Genomic DNA, 21,772 nt, shown 5'->3' with positions numbered 1-21,772 from the left:
GAATGCAGACCAACTGCTTTTATAAATAACATTTGCCACTGCTGAGGTCAAGTCACAGTCACTCACCCTTAGACTTTCTGCTTCTCTAAAGAGCACAGTGCAAAGAAAAGGAAAAAAAGCAACGGACACTTTAACTTTCCACCAAACCCACACTCATCCAGTCTAGTAATACCCACGTGAGCAACAGAAAGGTTCAGTCAAATGAAAGAAACTGCAAAAAATAGAACACAAATACAGCTCAATAGCAACTACAGAAACCTGCTAAAGGTGCACTGAAGAGATCCTGTAACATTCATTACATCTCACAACTCTCCAGACAGGTAGACAGTCCCCAGCCTGTCAGCTGGGGTCAGCTGTGCTTGGCACAGGACAAGGCTCTGCCAGCTTCTTGCTCTGACAGCACTGCTAATGTAACAACAGGGGATAACATTCCTCCACGCAGTGTCAGCTCCTGCTAGAATTCAGCACAAGAGTACAGTGCTATTATTAATTATAAAGCACTACCTATGTAACAGCTGAGCCAGAAAGGATAACCTGCATTAGCGCAGAGTTTGCTACAAAACTAACTGCTCATTATGCAGTAAGGGAACTGGTAGCTATCAGAGGAGATGTGAAAACACAAAGAACATCATTGAGATTAGCAGACTCTATACCATATTTAAAAATCATTAGATGCTAGATACTAAAACAAGAGAAAAATGATCACTGTGTGGTTGTGGCTAACAGATGGAGTCGTGATTTCAATCACAGTCATGATTTCAATCATGCTTTAAGCTAACAGCAAACAAACCATTCCAGGGGGAATGGTTTCAAGCTACGCCAGGGGAAATTCAGGCTGGACATGAGGAAGTATTACTTTTCAGAAAGGGTGGTCAGGCACTGGAATGGACTGCCCAGGGAGGTGGTGGAATCACCGAGCCTGGGGGTGTTCAAGGAAAGACTGGATGTTGCGTTGAGGGACATGGTTTAGTAGGAGCTATTGGGAATAGGTGAACGGTTGGACTGGGTGATCTTTTAGGTCTTTTCCAACCTTAGTGATTCTATGATTCTATGATTCTATGAAACAAAAAAGCCTGCAATACAGGCAATACCTGATTATGCATTTTGTCATCAGTTTTGTGCTTATTATGAAATCCACACAGGCAGTATAAGGAAAAATATTAATAATTAAAGAAGAACTGGTACTGTTCTGCGTACCTCTTGTTTATAGGGACAAGATGAAGGAGATCCAATGGGAAAATAATGATTCAGACTTAAAAAAAATAAATAAATAAAAATCACAAGCTGCAGTGTAGGCTTCCATCTCACACTTCAATTTTGGGTTCTCTCTCCTCTAGGCTACTTAAATAATTCTCATCAGTAGAAATTAGTCCATCTCTGGCTCTTCCCTTCCCTCCTCAATTTCAAATTGAGCAGAGTCAGAGGCAAGAACTTCAGTGCAAAGTCCAGGCAGTAAAAAACATCCCTGCGGGGCCGTGCTGCTGCACTGAATCCAGCTGCACCATTTTGAGCAACTCCTGAGCAGAAACTGTCATGGAAAAGACCAAATACACGTTCACTAGTTACACACACAACATGCCACAACACCACCTACCAGAGAGAAGCTTGCCTCTGTCCGCTGAAACCCATACTTGAAGAATCCTGTATAGAGCCTGTGCTGTGAGAAATTACTGATTTGTTTTTACTAAAATGAAAAATGCATGCATTGGAAAGCTCTATGCTGAATCAAATACACTGTGCTAAATACAGGTGAACTGTGCTATGAGGGATGCTGAGCAATCATAGACCTGCATATGCTGCAGACATTACAGGCTTTGCTCCTGAGCAGCTGCTGAAGGGCCAGGTTTTCAGCAAGAGTAAAGCAATGCTGTTGTATTAAGATGCTCTAGAATGAGGTGTATTTATGCCAACTATGCGACTGACTCCAGCTTACATGTCCCTTTCTTGGCAAAATAGTAAGAGAAAGAAGGTCAAGAGAAAATAAGAGAAATTGGTTTGGCTACCGAATTGAGTAAGTAAAATGCTGCTACTCTGAATCAAAGAAGTTTTGAAGTGTCCGTTTCAACCTCATGGCAACTATGAGAAGTCAGGAAAGCAGCTGTGGTAATGAGAAGGGAAGAAGACCTTAAATTTGGATGTTTCAGACCCTCCCTTTTAGAACACACTGAAAACTGCAAATCCTGCAAAGTTTGTATCTGTACACAAGATGCAAAGAGCCATAGTAAAGAAAGCTTTACTCCTACCCTGCTGCAGATCTGGACTAATGCTGCTTTCAGGGACACCAATGGGACTGAACAAACAAGAGATCAGTGAGACTGAACAAGCATGACTATAGCAATGGTAGTCAAAGGACCGCAGTCAACCAAAGACATTCCACAACTGCTAAAATAGGATTTCAGCCTGCTGCATTGTACATTAATCACTAAGAACATCTGAATGCTGTAAGTATTTGACATTCAGGGCATGTGAGTGCAAAGTGAGTGCAACTTCCATGCTGAGCCTGTGGTATAATAAAACATCATATCCTGTCTCCTCCTGTTAATCGCTTTTCTTGCTCCATCTTTCTGGCTGCATAAATCACACTTATTCTGCAAACTCACTGAATGCTGAATTGATGCTAGATACTGAGTTTTCCAGGTACAGCTGTTTCCTTGCCAAAAGGCTGTGATATACATCATGGCTGAGACTGCCCAAAGGTGCTAGGGCTGTTGTGCTCACTTTTCCTTACGTTGATTTACATCTTCCCCTAAATTCCCTCTCTCCTCTATTCAAAGTGGGAATATCGATACCCATTACAGAGTATGTTTGAAATACAGAATCCCAGTTTTGTAACGCATAAAACCTTGAATGTGGAGTGTCTGCACTCCAAAGTCACAAGGTCTATAGGCCAACAAAAGCAACAGTTGTTTGAAATGCCCTATGACTTGTCATTTGGATTAACCTGGGGGTTTCGTTTATTGATCCAACTTCAGAAGATTGAAGTGGAAGAACATTCCACAGATTTTTCTTCCACTGGCTTTTAAAGCAACTGCATTTATCCCCAGCATTAGTACTTTTTAATTAACAGAAACAATTCCAAAGAATCACCGCTGCCACAAATACTGTGTGAGCACATTTGGCTTTGAGCATGAGTACTTAATATTTGTTGGTATACTGCCATATCCATCATTTTCCAGAGTCTTAAATAATCATAAATAAGAAAAACTGTGCTACTCTTTGGTACATTTCTGTTTAAACCACAGTGGAACTTTAAAGTTATACGAACAAAAAATTGCACTTTTATCTTCTAGAGATTCTTCCAAGTCCAACAGACTTTCAGCTGAACGACTCTTTATTATATTCAAACCTCGTCCCGTAAGGGTTGCTGCTGTTGCTCAGTTTATGAAGTATCTTAGACATCTTGCTTGGTCCACAACAGAAAACTCCAATGGTTTTCCTGTTAAAAAAAAAGAAAAAAGTTACAACTCTGCCAATAAGCACTGACTTGTAACAACTGACAGAACTGGATTCTAAGTCTCACTGAATTATACAAATGCCCACTGTGCAAAGATTTCAGGGTGAGAACAGCTCACAAGGTCATGTAACTCATATTAAAGAAGCCAGTATCCTAGCATCAAACTCTGTTACATATTTTGACAGTGACAACTCTTGCAAAAAAGTACCTCATCTCAGCCTCAAGATACCAAGCACGAAAAAACTAATACATCCCACTCTCATTTTTTCTATAATTAATCACTTTTTTTTTTGTTAACGTGTCTCATCGTAACAACTTCTTCATTGTAACTTGTGATTTACACTGGCAGGGGATCTAGCCACTAGTGATGATTTGTTACACTAATGAAAGCTGAGCACTACTAACACATGATTATTTCTGGCAGCAGCAGGACAACTTCACTGCATTCATTTCACACTACCATGCAGTCTTTCCTCCATCAGCTGCACTGGAAAGCCTTGTGAAAAGCCAGAAAAGAATAAGACCTTTGCTCATCATCAATAGCTATCAGGTCAGGTCCATTACTTAACCCAACTTTTACATACCACTCCGCTGACATCACCACTTTGCTCTCTGGTCACCTTAAACACAGACTTGAAGTCAGACTCATGGTCACACTACCTTTAATGGCTCAAGGCAGAAGAACAAGGCGTGTATACAACAGCAGGACTGAGCCACTCATGATATTCATCACCTCCTTTTTTTTTTTACAGATGAAGAAACGAGTATGGATGGAGCAGGGAAAGATGACACAGTGCTGTCTCTTCTATATTATTAAAATAAATTCTTCATCTTCCTGCTGAAATTGTGGCACCGCACAGAAAATTTTGTATGATTTACTGGGATGGAGAGAGAACACAAAAGCGAATATGGTTCTAACTATTAAGATTTACAGCATTCACGGGAGGCTGAAGACTTGAATTCTGCTCCTTGCCTCAGGACTACCTTAGCATTTGTCCAGTGACTAATATAACATGTCTTAGCACACAAGGATACTCAAATGCACAGTTTAATGGTGCCTGTATACGTATTTGGTGAGAGAATCAGAAAATTAATGCATAGAAAAAGAAATGGATGCATACTGCCAAGTGTATGTGCTCAACGTTAAGCAGCAGCCCAAAAAGCACAGCATGCATACATGCTGTATAACTGAATACAAACACTGGCTTAGCACATCTGAGGACTCAGACATCAAAAAGCATCACAAAGTTACAGAGGTAACAGCAACTGTGTCATTGTGCAGGCACCTTACAATGCTCTCACAGCAAGCCATGGCAAATATTCATACTCTTTTTTTTTTCTCGTTCCTATATGTATCTACTAAACTCCTCTCTCCTGGCAGAACTTCTTTTAATGGCAAAGGATGGTTGCACTGGTGGTTGGATTCCCAGAAATAATGAGAAAGCTACTGCTTGTTCTCAAACAAAATTCCACTAGAAGAATCTGAACATCCTCTGTTCTGTGCACAGAGAATAAAAGGGTGTGCAAGCTGCCAGAAAGAATCTGTTTCCTACTGTGCATTTGACTGAATGTTATTGTTTTCATTAGTCTGACTAGTATAGACAACTGCTGAATAAAACCCAGAATTCATCTGCCTTTCTCCCTTTCATTTTCATTCATACATACCTCCCAAGCACAGACATACCTAAGCAGTGTACAAATGTCTAAGCAGCACATTCTGCTAATGTACCCCCATCCCAGCAACATCCTTCCAAAGTAAACAGAATGGCTGGAGGGTAAACAGAGTTGCAGAAAAGTGAAGTGATCTGCCTAAGGTAACACAAGAGATCTGTGGTTGACTCACAAGGTCTCCAGAAACACTAATTCCTTTACCCCAGGGATTCCCAGGGATACCCCCCTTGACGGCTATTCTGGACATCACTCCAGGTACCACTTACCTCCCACAATTCACCTCCCACATTCTGCCCTACTTATGCCCACCACGTCCCTACTTGCAGGGAAAACTGATATACTTTGCTACTCAAAAGACGACAGACTCAGAGTTGAAATATTCCAGTTTTTTTAATTCCACGTTAGATATTCCTCATATTCCACATTACATTATTCCTCATAGAGAGGAATATCTTCTTCATAGTGCATGGGAAACGTACTGTGGTGCTCCATGCCTTCCTTTCTTATGGATATTTATATCATTTTCTAGGTCAGAATCCATCTCAAAAAATCTACTTGAACTAAACAAAGCTAAGAAAGTACAGCAGCACTGGCATGGTGTAAGCTTTGCACTCAGGCTACAGCTGACCAGAAACAAGTGCTGCTCTGTCCTAGGAAAAAAAAAAAACAAAACAACAAGAAAAAGAAGACTAATAATTTATTACATAAAGTCCCAGTGTGCATCTTTGGGACTGCAGATGCCATATAAAATATCAACAGTAGATGGCATGAGTCTGCCCTGCTTTCTTCAGAGGAAAGAGTTAGGAACCTGATGCTGGGTTGACCAATGTCATGCTCTGAAGCTTTGGCAAAGCTCACACTTACAAATGTACTTTGACTATTTGGGACTCAAACAGCAACAACAGCAACAATCCACAAACCACAAAGCAATCAGGTGGTTAAACTGATGAGAGGTTTGCCAGCTGTGTGTTTATTTATGCACAGCTTTTACTAAAATCACAAGATAAAAAATGGAAAATATCTTGCCTTCTTGGCTGCCCATAAACAAACCCAAGGGGTTGATTACAAATGCATGTGAACAATTGAACACTGGCACCAGATGCTGGAAAAAACTTGGTTGCCCAGCTTCTTTTTTTTGGTATCCATAATATAACAGGGTTGTTTAAGTGGAATAATAGGAATTGGAATAAAGTTAGTAGGAGACTAGAAAATTGGAAGACTTAGACTACAGAGAAAAATGCCTTATTCAGGGAAACAGAGAGAACATTCATCTCTAGCATCTGAATATCTTCGGGATACTGAGTTACAGGTCGTACTATCTATCTATCATCTAGATGTCCTACATCAGCATACAGGTAACTGTATCTATAAAGAACTACCTGTACCTATAAATTGTGGTAAATGGATGACAGATGGTGAGAAAGCCTACATCTCAGCCAGCTGCAGGATGATCAAAATACGCAGAACATTATTTAGGAAATGAAAGACATCTCACTTAGAAATGGTGGCACAATTCAAAGACCTGACATGAAAATGCAGAGCAAATGGCACTTGAAAGGTCTAATTACGTATAATGCAACAGAAAGCACAAAAGAAAAAGCAAGTAGGACTACCACTAAAAGCTTCATCCATATTCTGTGCTACTGCAACCTTGCAAGGAAGTGGCAGAAGCACCACCATTTCCATTTTTATTTTATAAAACTCGGTTTGCACCGTTAAACAAAAAAAGATACTGGAACGTACCAGAAAAGGCTATCAGTTCTCTATACAGGAGCCTGAGACAAAGCTAACTTGCTTTTCTGCCCTCTCTATTTAACTTTCCTTCCCATGGATCTTTACTACAAAACCCTATTTAAGTGGTATTCACCTGCTTTGCATCAGTCTTTGAGACATTCCGGGCAAGGAACCCTTTCTACAACATCCTTCCTCTAGGATGTGAACCAACTTTATTCACTACCAACAGTGCAACATACAGCTTACTTACTATTACTCAAGATACAAGGCTCAATATTCCATACTCATATTCAGCTCCAGAAGAATCAATAAGCCATGGGCAACAGGTCAGAAGTGAAACAGAAGACAAAATCTTTTTGATGTGAGTGAATGAGACTAGCAGAGTACCTCTCACACTGGTGCACCCAGATTTCCTTCGACAGCTGCTGCAGGTAGCCTGCTCCTACCCTACTGACTTTGACAGAAGTGGAATAGGGAAAACTCGTACGATCTTTTCTTTGAAACCAGCTTTTGAGGGTGTCAGTAGGGTGTCACATAACCAATCAATAAAGCTGTATCTGGAAAATATATTCCATGGTCTAAATGTATGTCTTCTCTGGTTTACAATTGTCTTGTTTTAGACTGAACTATAGAACAGTAAAAAAACATTGCCAGGTCTTAACAAAGAACAAAGAAGTGTCAGAAATCCCCAAAAACAATATATCCTCAGAATAAAAACAGTACAGGGCAGTCGGAGTCTTTCTCATGCAATTTAATTTTTTGTAATCCAGTGATATAAATCACAGAAATTATAGTAAAAATGGTTTAGGTTGCAAGTGAGATATTGTAGTGGATAAAGAATACACAACCTCTGTGGAGTGAGATGGAAATCTATCAGTATTGTTTTTGGGGCCACTGAATACCCAACCTGCATGAAAAGATGAAGTATTTTGAGCTTTTAAAAAATCAAAAATTCACAGAAAAAGTGGGTTGCAAGGGCCCTTATAATCATCCAGTTATAACTGCCTTCCATGTACAGCGATATGTCCCATTAAATCAAATTGCCAACAGCCCCATCCAAACTGGCCTCAAAAACCTCTGAGAATGGAGTATTCACAGCTCATCTGGGCAACCTGTCCCAGTGCCTCACTGCACTCTTACAGTGGATAATTTCTTCCTTATATCTCACTATCTGGATGAAAATTGTTACCCCTTTTCCTTTCATCTGTCCCTGACAAAGAGTCCCTTCCCAGCTTTTCTGTGGGCTCCTTTAGGTATTGGAAGGCCACACTGAGGTCTTCCTGGAGTTTTCTCCAGACTGAAAAAGCCCAGCTTAGCCTGTCTTCAAAGGAGAGGTGCTCCAGCCCTCTAAGCATCTTCACGGCTCTCTTCTGGACTTGTTCCTACAGCTCCACATCCTTCTTGTCTGTCCTGGATGCACTACTGCAGGTGGGGTCTCAAGAGGAAAAACAGAAGTGGCCAATCACCTACCTGAACTGCTGGCCACCCTACTTTTACTGCAGTCCAGAATACAGTTAGCTTTCTAGGCTACAAGTTCATCCTGCCATGTCAGGTTGAGCTTCTCGTCCATCAGCTCTCAAAGACATCCTCCTCAGGGTTGCTTTCAATACAACTTCTGCCCAGCCTGAATTTGTGCTCAGGATTGCCCTGACCCATGTTTCAGTTTGTGCAGGCAATCTCTCACAGCAAAAATACTAGCTAATTTCAACATTACTACCTTGAACATTACACTCAAAGATAAAACTCGAAAAACATTTTCATACAAACACAGCTGCAAAGACCTAATATCCCCATCCTTCAGACTGTGGCATCCTACAAGAAGACTGGTACTCACCGCCTGTTATACTTTGCTATTTCATCAAAAAGGAGTTTCCACCGGGGTCGTCCAATCAAAAGCCTTGAGTTTAGAGCTTGATATTTTTCACCAATTATCTTCTGCAAGGAAAGAAAAATTCCATACTGCCTGATTTGCAGATTGCCTCATATTACCCAGGGATCCCATTTCTGACACTGCCCAACCTGACATATCGATGAGGTGTAAAACCTGAACACAAGTATCAGACAGTTGTGATTAAAATTGGAGTTATTTCATGCATCACCTCTGCTCACTGCCTTTTCAATGGGTCTCCTTGGTGTTTGCTATACACTTCATGCAGCTGCTCATTAATCTACTCATTATTTTTAAACCAATTTATTTGAACCACAAAACAATAACTGTGCTCCTATTATTCATTCCCTCGTTGGCCTTTAATGCTTAGCTGGAAGAAACACTGCTGATGCAAAAATTTTATTTGTTTTGTCGTTTTGTTTTTTTTTCCACTTCATACAAGTAACTATTAAGACCAGGCCTGAAAACATAACTAGGGAAATCTCCCGTTTCTCCCTGAGAGTCGTTTGCCAGCTGCTTTGTGCTGCTTCAACAGTAGAAAACAGCCAAAATCAGTCCCCATGTGGAACCCAACTCATTCCAGCAGCACTAGGTCATCAGCACTTTACAAGGTCAAATGCCCTTCCATTGCAGGGCATTACCTTTCCTAGGTTTTGTGATCCACTACAATAGGAATGGAGAGGGGAATTACATCTTCTCCAGGCTCCCACATTCCCTCCACTGCTGAATGATTTGAAACATGGCTCACGCCAATGCAAATACAGGCTTGGCCAACTCATCCTCCAGTGGCCTTTTATATTCAAGAGGTATTTGCTGAAGGATGGAATTGACTGCCTGTTGACACACTGGCATACTACTCCTGAGCAAAGGGAGCATGAAATGAAACTGCCCTGATTTTGGTAGCAATCAGTAATTGGACTGACTTCAGTGAACACATAAGCTGTAAGACAATGGAGAGTAGAGTTTAACATCCCCTTGAGAAATCATGAGCAGCATTATAGTTCATGCCAGCTTTGTTCAACAGCCACAAAAGAAAAGTGACTTTAAAGGAAGACTTAAAACAAAGTTGACTTAAATAATAAATTCAGAATCTGCTTCAAACACAGTATCAGAAAACTTACACTGAATTGTCTGTTATTACAATCTTGCTGTGTCTTTGCCACACAATCCTGCTTCAAGTTTAATTTTAACCTTACTGCTTACCAGGTTCACAATTAGGTAATTTTCAAGCAGTCCATTCAAGATGACATGTCATCCAGGCATTAAATCTGTTCATAACTGCTGTAGCTATCACATTATCTAAACTATTGCAAAGTGCCTGTGCTGGAGCTATAAATATTATTCTGCCTCTACCTGATACCAGGTAGATCAAAATTCTCCGGGCATGGCTTCTCACTGCATTTCATGTTTTGCAGTAATTGTCAGGCTCACTCCTGGGCCTGTGGCAGTGAATGGTGAAGCTTCCAGATGCAGTACAATCAAGCTCAGGATTGTGTGCTAAATAATGTAAAATGAAGATCATAAGCATAAAGAGCTATGGGAGATTACAGGAGTAGAGGAATGAGCACAGTACTGTGGTTTATAGTATGACAATTGACAGTTCAGTATAATTTCCAGTCTCATGCATCAAAGAATTTGTAACTTCTATATCTCAGACAAAACCGATCAGAAGCTTTCAAAAGTAGCTAGCTTCCCTCAAAATATTTAGTTTAGAAGGAGATCTGAGCCACCACGCTCCTACAACTATCCTGCTTTGATTCTTAGCCCAGCAATGATTTAGATTTCCCATCAAAACCTGCCAACTGTCTGGTCTGTGGCCTGGCCTGGAAGGACCTCTTTCCTAGAAAAGGAAGATATGGATTTTTGCCCACATATAATCAAGTTAAGACTGCTAGACTAGATTCTCTTAATGCGGTGGGGAGGAACTTGCTCTCCTGCCCTACTAATGAATCAATCACTAGAGTTTATAGCCTCATTTCCTGTTTTGGCCATCTGCAGTAACTCTCTTTTGCATATGACTGACAGTTTGCATTGTCTGCTACCCCAAGGTCTAGTTTGGTTTACAAACAGTTTTTAACCACATACCTGTATTCCATCTGTCTGACTGAGGTACAGCTGGATGTTTATATAGTCTGGTCGATTCTCTTGCCAGAGCTGAGAGGATGATAAAAACAGCTAGTGAAATAATATCCTTTCTTTTAATATAAGTATAAAGTAACTTGTGACTACTATCTTGATAGACTGAAGTTTCAGCATCAGTGAAGTAAGCTTTTTAATGAAGATGTGCTTGCATAGTATCCCTTTGTGCAGTCCAGAATGCTGCCCATCAGGCTATGAACAAAGTATTATTTTAGAAAGCTACACTGCTTTTAAAATCCACTTAAAATTGTAAAACCCTCTCCCTTCTCAATCTGTGTATGAACCAAAAAGCAAAAGCCACTCAGACTCCCCAACTTGGCATGTTCTTCTTCTATCTCATAAGTTTCACAGATAATTCTCCAGCAATAATGTGCAGTGAAATACTATGAGATATACTCAAACTGCTTTGTGGAGCTTCAAGCACAATGGAGTGTGGGTCAGGTAACTCAGGCAAAGCCGCAGTTTGCTTGCATTCTCTATAGCATGCCAGCTGTAGAGTGAACAAATTTTGCATTTATTACATTATCAGCATCCTTCCAAGCAACACCTATTACCTTGTTATGCAACATACAGAGCAAATCTGCAAACCAGCGGAAAGATTCGACGTCCCTGCATACCCAGATGAAGTAGAGTCTTCTCAGTTTGTAGCATTTCCAGTCATCACTTGAAAATGAGATGTTTGAAGAATTAAAAATTATCATTCAAGAAGAGAATGTCAACTAAGATGCTTTATATTCATTTGTGGAAACACATTAGAAGCCAACTGCAAAGCTGTTTTTCATTTTGTCATCTATCAGACACTGAAATGATCAGCACAGTCCATGTGGATGATCATTAGAATAATAAATCTCAAGCACATGACCAACACCCCTCACAGAATGTGTTTCTGCATTGGAAGATGTCAAGTATACAGACAATTTGGGCTGCAAATATGGATTCATGCACCACCATCATTAGACTTTTATTTCAAAGCAAAGCAGACATTCTAAGTTCAAGTGTATTATGTCAAATGTTTATTAGATTTATAAAGCAACCCCTAGGAGAAAAATACTGACAAACACAGTAATGTCAGGACTAAATTCTGCCAATAAATGTGAAAGCCTGTGGTTGATTATAATACTGCAGCAGAATCACAAAGACCAATTCAAATTAGAGCTCCATTGTTCCAGGCAACTGTAAGAAACGCTACAGTCCTTCCAAAATGCTGGTGATAAAGTGCAGTCATGGACAGATTCTGACATTTTGTTTAGAAAAACATGAATATTATGTCAGATTTCGAAAGCAAACAAAATGCAACTGCAGCACAAAGGAAGTTTTGGAACAAACTGGAATAGGAAACAGAAATGAAAATAACCCTAATGATTAATGAGTTTAAACCAAACAAAAATGTCTAGGAAATCTTTTCTTAGCTAGCCAATGCTGTCTGCTGTTGTCCAGTGAACAGTTTGTGTCCACATCCTCTACATAGATTTTCAGACTGAGAAGATCACAGACTGCTGACTTCAAAAACCAGATCCAAGAGCCAACTTCAGTAAAAAGGCTTCATAACACAACCCACCATATTATTAAAGTTGCTTGCAGACTTGTCCAGGTACTGTACTAACAGATACACATAAATGATAGATCCAGCTACTGTTCTACCTCCCCATGCCCTTCACTTACAGTACATGCCTAAGAAGCAAAGATGGAGATATTTTTAGGAACACATTGGGCTGAGAACTCGTATTTCACAGGTCACATGAAAAGAAAATGCATCAAGACTAGGGGGAGTGTGTCTTCCAAGTCCTAACTACAGCTTTTACAATTGTAAGCTGTTGACCTGTAGAGTAGGATTTCCTCCTACTCAGGATTTTCTTCTGATTGCTTCTAATACAAGCCCTTACAAAGGGTCATAGTCTGGTCAGATGTGACAAGATAACCATAAGCAGTAGTGAGGAAAGTAAGTGCCTTTCACCATTAAAGAAAAAAAAAAAGGATAAAAGAGAAAAATGTAAGGAATTTGTAAGGAATTACTATAGCTCAGCAACAGAATGCTACTCTTGGTGATGAAACACTGCAGCTGGACTGTAAGATTTTAGGAAACAAGTCAAGCACAAATTTAAAATCTCAACTCAGATAAACACACTTGGGTCTAACTTCAGGAGGATATATTAAGGTGAAATCTCTCATTGTAAACAAATCCAGATGTATACAGTACTTCTCACACATTTTTAAATGTTACCCCTGCCCATAATAGCAGCCATTATTTAAAGCTCCTCCTGTTGTAAGCCACCAGCTTTCTTTAATGTAAGTCATGATTTCTTAAAAATAGGGGGTAGGGTTCAGGAGTCAAGTGCAGGGAAGGGCAGGAATTAAATTGAGAACACAGAACAGGAACATAATTGAGCAGGAAACAAACGACTTTCCTGCTTGACAGGATTCTGATCTCTCTGAGGTCTGCATGTCCTTGACACCACAGGACTGGCTTCACTGCTCTGCAGCGCTGGCATCCTAAGGCAGTTTGCATTTTCACACCTGCCAAGTTCTTCTCAGCCAGGGCAACGACAATAGGCAACTCGTCCAGGACACTGGCGTTTTGTTGTTGATGTTTAAATACTGAGAATGAAAGCAGGTTGAGAGTGTTCTGTGTTTTGTTTTGTTTCTTTTCGTGTCTGGAATCATAGAATTATTCCCCTGTATAATGTTACAGTGAACAAGAGGAAGACGGGCTACAAAGTCAGATTATAGGATGGGGTGTTTGGAAACTTATTTATGGCTTTTACCAAAAGAACAGACTGCTGAAGTTTTTGGATGCTAAGTATCTGCACGGGTTCTTATAGCATCTAATAACACACTGCTAGAGGCAGCCATCTCATTACCTGCTGATGTCCTATCATTTATGATCTGTGACATTTTTACTAAACACTGTCAAGGATAAAACATCCCAAGGAAAACGGTCAGCAAAACAGGCAGCTTATTCCTCTGGACTGTAAGCTTCAAGAAAAACTGTACCCACATTTCACAGTTTTTCTCTTTGAGAAGATGTTCGATATACAGATAGGGAAAGAAAATGAAGGGGCCCAAGATGGACTCACAGGGATACACTATGAGACAGATGGGGTTGCTCATTTTCAGAAATGCTCAGCATTGGCAGGTCCAGCTCAGATCAAGGATGGAAGAACAACATGGCATTTAAATTGAGGTTTTAATTTCACTTTTGTGTTAGAATTGCACATTGGCACATCCATCTTAGTATAAATGCTTCAGATGTGTACTGTAAAGCGTTCCCAAAGCCATCCAGCCTTCTGAGACTTCAGGGAAGGACTGTTGCTTTGATTGGCTGTGATGTGAAATGGGGGTTCTTAAGTGACTGAAGATCTGAGCTAACATTCCAGGAAAAAATAAAAATAAAAAAAAAACATCAACAACAATCATAAAAACAAGCCTAATTCATGCAGGGTAACATTTTGGGGATCCATGTTGCCAGTGTGACAGAGAAGCAAGAGATGAAAGGTTTGGTTTGAAGAGAATTTCAAAGGTTTCATTTTAATACAGAGGGAAGAAAGTAGAGAAAAAGGCATATCTACATTTCTAAATTTTCAGATAGAATTAAAATCCAAACACTATCTGAATCCATGTCAAGTCCATTCCTATAAAACCCTAAGGGTGCACACTTACAAAATTCAAACAAAACATGAGAGTTGGCCTGCAATTCCAGCTGAAAGACTGTCACAAACTACTGACTGAAAAATAGACTCTATCACAGTCCACAGCTTCCTCTAAGCAGATGCTGGGCAACAAATCTAGCTGAAGGGTCTGTGGTTATAGCAAGCATCAATCATAGTCTATCTAGTGTAAGGGTATAAATATTATGCTATTGTCCAATTGATGTGCATTAGTAGCACAACTCTGCCAAACCCTGGTTTACATAACCCATGAGATTCCTTATGCTCCCCAGATACCCTAGTCCTCTGCCCCTCTTCAAGGAAACATTCACTTGTGTTACGCTAAGTTTTGAAATACTCTGAGAACCCTTCTGACATGTACTATTATGGAAAATTGGAAAGGGAGAAGAAATGGCTTTACAAAGTTTAAGTTCACTTACAGCAGAGCGTTGAGAACTGATGCAAATGGTGTAACTCCAATACCACCAGCCACGCAGAGGCTGACTTCATAGTTCAAGGATTCCTCAAAGGGACTTCCAAAAGGTCCGTCCACATACAGTCTGCAAGAAAAGCAAAAAGAACACTTTTGGAGAAAGCTGCTACAGGCTAAGTTGAAAGGGAAGAAGAAATAGGCTGGAATTAAAACTCTGCAAATAATTTGTTTCAATTTTTTTATTATTCTTGGGATGCAAAATATGAAAAGCTTTTTCCTGGAAAGCTTTGTGTGAATGAGGATTGTGGAGAGGAACTAATGTACAGGTGGTACAAAAAATTATGCCAGATAAAATTTCTTGGCATGACTGCCATGATTACACAAGCCTGTTTTAATTAAGCCGGTGGAGATGACTAAATTATGACTGCCTTTTCTACCCTTTATGTCTGGTATTAGGGGACAAAGAAAGTGTTGCACTAGAAACAATAACAAGATGGCGGGCCATAAGCAGGAGCACAAAGAGTTTGGCTAACTCTGCCTAGAATGTTCATCTCTTGAACATCAGAAACAACTGAGATGGACAAAGGGATATGAAAATCTATTTTTCCTGGCTTCTCATTATGCTTTTCAAGGGCTTCCAGAGGAGAAAGAAGAGGTGACATATATCCATCTTGCAGCACTCAAAAGAAATGAATTAACATCTGTCTACTCCTTCATGCACAGACTCTTGAGAATGCGATCTACCCCAAACATGGAGAATATATGAAGAGGAAAAAAAAACACCACTGAGCTGTATCCCTTTAACTCATGCCCCTCAGTTTTACAACACTTTTGTCTAATTGCTTTTAAAAAGCACTTAGGAGACTAAGTCCCATTTCCAAACCAGTCTGAATATTTCAAAGACTGCTGAAAAGTCAGCCAACTGTAATACAAAATGGGTCTTTACACATCTTCTCAGCTTCAATTTCCAAACTGTTGCTATACTGCTGAAGTCTGACCAAGGTCATCCATAGATAATCAAAATATATGATGGTAATTTTTCTAACAGAATCATAATAGAATCATAGAATCACGATGGAAGCACTGAATGGCCTGGGTTGAAAGAGCCCTTAAAGATCATCTAGTTCCAACCCCCATGACGTAGGCAGGGTTGCTACCCACTAGACCAGGCTGCCCAAGGCTCCATCCGAAGTAAGATTCATATAAGGCCTATTCTGCCTATGTAATACCTAGTGCATCTTCTGACTTCAGTCACAGATTCACCTTTACAAATGAGAAACTCAAACAATGAGAGAACTCCAAAAGCAAATCTAGTCAAGATTCATTCTGTGTAGGAGAGCTAACCTAAGAGATTACTGGATCACCACATTTTAGGTAACCAGTGGGACCTGCACTGTGTTCAGCAGTGCAGCAACTCACAGTAAGGCTGACTGCGATCAACCTTTGGCATGACTCCTGAAAAAAGCTCCCATTTATACATTTTTATTCATAAACATACTACTAGAATTATGCAACAAGGCTAGGCATACTGCACATCTAAGAAATGGGCACAAGCTTCTTAATACAATCAGACAGAATTAATAGCTAAGGAGATGTCACTTTTGCCAAAAAATGTCTTCCAATTCCTACCTGTTTCTTTCCTATTGAGGGCTGGCTCTTAGTTGTAACTTAACGTCATACAGTCTGATTCTCTTTCTTTTAGCTTTGTGGCTTGATCCTTGGCCTCTGACCATTCAAGACGATATCTTGTCTGAGCAGCTAACATAATCCTTTTGGAAAAATTTCTTCCAGAGCTCTACTACTGCTGACATCTTGATGCTTTGTTAGACTCCTTATTCTAAAATGACTTATCTGAAGATGTTTAAGTATCTATGTTCTGATGGAGTTGCAGGTAAAGGGTCTGATCCCTTTCTATACTCTGTCTTATAATCTCCTCCTTGGCTCCTGGTGTTCTAAATGGAGAGAGAAGAAGAAGGCAGTTGGCCTATCATACCTAGTATCAGAATGCATCACAAATGCCAGTAATAGTTACAGATTAGTAGAATTTCATAACTCATCAATCCTTAAATATGCTTATTCCTATTTCAGTCTTTATGTTCTGAAGTCAGAACAGTATTCTACAAACGTTATCTTGGAGAATCTAAAACTCTTTCAGCGTTAGGTATGTTAGTACCAGCATGATGAGAACACTAGAAAAACTAATTAGTTCCTGAGTTAGGATGGATGAATTCATTTGCATAATGGGGCCAAGAAAAACTTAACTGGATGTGTGCATAAAATATAAACAGAATTTTAAGTGTCTTCTCATGAAATGATTCCTGTTACATAAAACTTCATTTCCCATTTGCTTACCAAGGGTTTATCTTCCACAAATAAAATGGAACTGCTGCTGGAGGACAGTGCAGCAGAAGCTTCTTTAAGAGATCTTCTCCATATTGCGCTATCGTTCAACTTGAAGAGGTAAAACGTCATCTCTTATTTAAATAAACAGCAGGGGCAATGTAGAGAAACAGGTAAATACTCTGACAGGAATTTGGTCCAGGGAAATTTTGAGATAAGTCTAGAAATGTTATGGGTCTCTGATGTGTGTCTGAATAGGGATCTAATTTGTGGATAACCGGGTTGGGCAAGAAGATCAAACTCTGTACTGAATTACCGAGAACAGCCACTGAAGCCCACTGCCAATCCTGGCATACTGCCTATACGTGTGCCCCTACACAGATCCTGCCCAGCTGGTAAAACTCGGAGAATCACTCCTGAAAGGCACTTAGGGCATAAGTACAGCCCTGAGGGCAACTTCTTGCATTTCACACATGAAACACTTTCATTTCTATATACAGACTTAAAGCCAACATTTTGGGAGAAAACAAGCAAGCAAAGCAAAGGCAAACAAGCAAAGTACAGTTTTCCCAGAAATGACCACGGCTGATGTGACTGCAGTCATAAACTGCACGAATGCCATACAATGCACTCAGGCCTGCTTGAGGACTATCTGAAGTATGCATTCCTGACCTCATATGGGATTAAGAAACCTCTGGAAAGTGTGAGTGACATTGAATATTACTGAGGTGTTCATAAACTGAAACGTGCAAAATTTGAAATCACTCTAAACCAGAAAAGCGTGTGCTCTATTTCATGCCAGAAATTCAAGAAACAAGCCTCAATTAAACATGTATTTCGATCAGATTGCTCCAGTTCATGGCCTGTTAGCCAGGTCTGGCCTGCAAAATATTTCTTTCTGCCCACTGGTTCTTCTGACAAGGGGGTGAGGAGCAGTTGTTTGGACAGCAAATGCAGTCAGAGGAGCCAAGGGCCTCCTGCTGTGCCTGCATGTGGCCCAGCACAGAAGAGCCAGAAGTCGCTGCTTCCAATTGTGAAAATGAACGAAAAAGCAGAAGAACTGCTGCTATTGCATTAACTCACTGCACCAGGCTGCTTGAGAAGACTGATTCGTAGAATCATAGAACGGCTTAGGTTGGAGGGGGCCTTAAATCATCTAGTTTTCCAACCCCTCTGCCATGACAGGATTGCCAGCCACCACTTCAGGCTGCCCTGGATCCCATCCTACCTGCCCTAGAATACCTCCAGAGATGGGGCAACCACAGCTTCTCTGGGCATCCTGCTCCAGCAGCTCACCACACTCTGCTTTAGAAAAAAAAACAAAAACAACCTAACCTAAATTTCCCCTCGTTTAGTTTAAAGCTACTTCCCCTTGCTCTGTCCCTATCACACAACATAAAAAGTTGGTCCCCCTCCTGCTTGTACGCTCCCTTCAAGTACTGAAGACTGCAATGTAGTCCCCCTTGAGCCTTCTCCTCTCCAAGCCCAGTTCCCTCACCCTTTCCTCATAGGAGAGGTGCTCCAGCCCTCTGTTCATCTCAGTGCCCTCCTCTGGACCCACTCCAAGAGCTCCAACATCCTTCCTGTACTGGGGGCCCCAGCCCTGGACGCAGTGCTGCAGATGGGGCCTCACAAGAGCCAAGCAGAGGGGGACAATCACCACCCCTTTCTTGATGCCAGGTTGCTGTTGGCCTTCCAGGCAGCAGGAGCACAATGCTGGCTCATAACCAGATTTTTGTTCATCAGAATCCTCAAATCCTTCCCCACAGGTTTGCTCTCAAAGAGTTCTTCTCCCAGGCTGCGTTCATGTCTGGGATTAAGAATTCAGAGAATAATATGACCTCTTGGGTTGATTTTGTTGAATGGATGCCATTAACATACTATTTAATCCCTGTTTACTATAGGAACAATTTATAACTGAAAGAAATGTGGCTCTGATGGCCTGATGGCAATGGTCAGATAGGATTTCAAGACAGAAGAAGAAATCTGATGCCATATCAAGCAGCAGAATGAAGAATGGAGCACGGATTCAGGCATGGGCTTCTGCAAAGATTATGCAACTTGCATTTCCTGTCAAAGTGCTCTTCATTTCATTTGGTGGAAATGCAAAGTTCTGAATAAAAGCAGTCATTATAAATGAAATCTCAAAGCTTCAGTAAGAAGACAGACAAGCCAAGGGAGATAAGATGGCTTTTTGTTTCTTCAGTTGCATCCCAGATATATCACACTACTATGTTATGGTCCCCCCCTAAGCTTTAATTTAATTAACATGAAGGAAGGGAATGGAATTTTAGTAAAAGTTTAGCAATTCCCCTCCAGGCAAACTTATTCAAATAACAAGTTGTTCTTTTCACATGCATTCATTTCCAGACTTTTGAGTGCTTTCAGTAATTCTGGCACAACTTTTCAGCTCACAAAAAAGAAAAAAAGCCCTTCAGAACACGATATATCACAAAAATCAGCAGAACACCATATTAAAAAGATAGATGGTGAATGTACTTTCTACTTAAAGCATACATATTCTACAGTATGGTAGAACAGAAATATCCCAGCAAGCACCAAGACAGTTTTTTCTTTCTTTTTTTTTTTTTTACAGTTTTTTTACTGCAATGCAAGTGCAGTATCACATGGCTGTCCCTGAACTAACAGACATGGTCTTGGTGACACAGGCAGCTATTCTCTTCTGAAAGGAACTGCACAGGGATATGTGGAGGTACCTGTCCACATCTGTTCAGCTTGGATGACAGTGCCATGCCCTGCTGTAGGGTGCCCTGAGAGAAGTTTACTGCCTATATTGCACCTCATTGCTCAACTTTACATTGTAGCTTAGGGAGCTATTGTGAGACATTATCAGGGATATTAGTGGAATAACAGATGGATAGAAGACTAACGAAGAATTTGTAGGAAATGTTAATTAAAGTCTCAGCATTTGGAAGGCGAACAAAATGCCTGGATATTAAGTACTGCATTAAGCAGACAGTGAAGTCCTCGTCTGATTTAAGTTATGGCAAAACTGTCAAAAAAGTAAGGACTTCCCCAAGCAGAATGAGGTTTTATATCCTTGGAGCGGTATTCAGTTTCCTGCTATGACCTAAGGGTAGATATCTTTGTATAAATATACTGAGTAAGTCTCCTGGAGTCAAAAGAGATGGAGACAGGACAATGTACACAGGGTAGGATGAGCTGCATGCCCACTGACTGCACTGGCTCAGCTCAACAGGACCTCAGAGATAGTCCTGCTCTGAACAGCAGCTGAAGGCCACACAGAACTGAAGTGGTAGCATAAACTTACGCTGAGCCAAAGCCTCAGCTCAGTGCTGCCATGACGGATACAGACTGAGAAGTCCAAGGAATTAACTCTGATGGCTGAATCTCTCTCCTGCTCTGCTACTGCAATTCCCCTCCCCTCCGATGCACCAATGAGATCCCATCCCCTCCCTCTGATAACTCACAGCATCAGCCTCCACCCTCATGTGATAAATATTCAGACAAGTGCCTTTATGTTCCTCCCACACTGCCCTTCGTGCCTGGGAGGGAATTCTGTAAACATCTACAGAGCTATTTCACTACCTATCTCCCACCAAATTCCTTATGAATTCTTGCTTCCTTAGTACCTAAAAAACAAAACAGGAGTTTACAGCAGTGAGGCTGCTGGCTTTCTGGACACAGCTCAGTGATATTCTGGCCCAGTACTGTTTTGCTGTTGCCCTGAATTCTGCTGTCTGGTTGCATCCATCTCTTGTTTCCAGTTCAAGTTTGCATTGGTTTGGTGAGGGCAGCCTCTGCTGTGTGGCTGTGTGCACCTGGATGCATGGTAATACAGATGAATAATACTGGAAATTATCCAATTCTGAAACTTATATATCAGAAAATCTTTCATATGCTGGGTTGGTAGATAGCAAAGCAGATCACTGAAGTGTTTAGTTACTTAGAGCCAAGGGTTCAATTTGCAGTTTTCAGTAAAAACCTAGATACAACAAATTACACTCCTTTACTTTTCAAAGACACTATAATCAGCGTTTTTCAACCATTTTCTGCAGCAAAAATCCACAGAGATGCTTCATCTTTTGAAATCAATATATGATGCTTCATGTCATTTAAACTTCAGTAAAGCACACACTCTGACATTACGCTTCCAAAACACTTGTGATTATTGAGAGAATTTCAGTACCAATATCCTTTTAAAGCTGAAGAACCAACACTGAACAAAGTATGTAAGTTTATCATCCTTCGTTTAGATGAATATCCAAAAATATGAAGACTTTTGCAGCTTCTAAGGGTAAGAAAATGTGACATCTGGCATGTGAGATCAGAGATTCTCATGTGATCATCTGACACTGTGAAGGATGATGTTTTCATTGCTGAAAACAGCAGTCCTTTAGACAAACAACCTTCTAAAACCCAGTGGGTTCAATTAACTTTATATATTACTTTGCACAAGACTGCATATTATTTGAATTCAGATTTCA

At 40.5% G+C, this 21,772-nt stretch overlaps 1 protein-coding gene across 2 annotated transcripts in view; it reads right to left on the bottom strand.

Moving 5' to 3' along the window:
* Positions 1-1,067: 1,067 nt before the first annotated feature.
* The window catches only part of NOX4 (NADPH oxidase 4), a 105,554-nt gene continuing 84,849 nt past the window's right edge, over positions 1,068-21,772 (bottom strand). For both annotated transcript variants that reach the window (XM_048940139.1, XM_048940147.1), the window contains exons 14-18: positions 14,971-15,090; positions 11,441-11,549; positions 10,833-10,901; positions 8,694-8,794; positions 1,068-3,436 (exon numbers count right to left, since the gene is read on the bottom strand). In XM_048940139.1, the coding sequence (XP_048796096.1) occupies positions 3,316-3,436; positions 8,694-8,794; positions 10,833-10,901; positions 11,441-11,549; positions 14,971-15,090 (520 nt within the window). In that variant the 3' untranslated portion in view covers positions 1,068-3,315. The remainder of the gene's footprint in view (positions 3,437-8,693; positions 8,795-10,832; positions 10,902-11,440; positions 11,550-14,970; positions 15,091-21,772) is intronic.

Source organism: Lagopus muta, chromosome 1 (assembly GCF_023343835.1).
Source record: "Lagopus muta isolate bLagMut1 chromosome 1, bLagMut1 primary, whole genome shotgun sequence".
NCBI lineage: Eukaryota > Metazoa > Chordata > Aves > Galliformes > Phasianidae > Lagopus > Lagopus muta.
The sequence above is the reverse complement of the archived record's forward strand: the minus strand, read 5'-3'. Positions and strand labels throughout refer to the sequence as shown.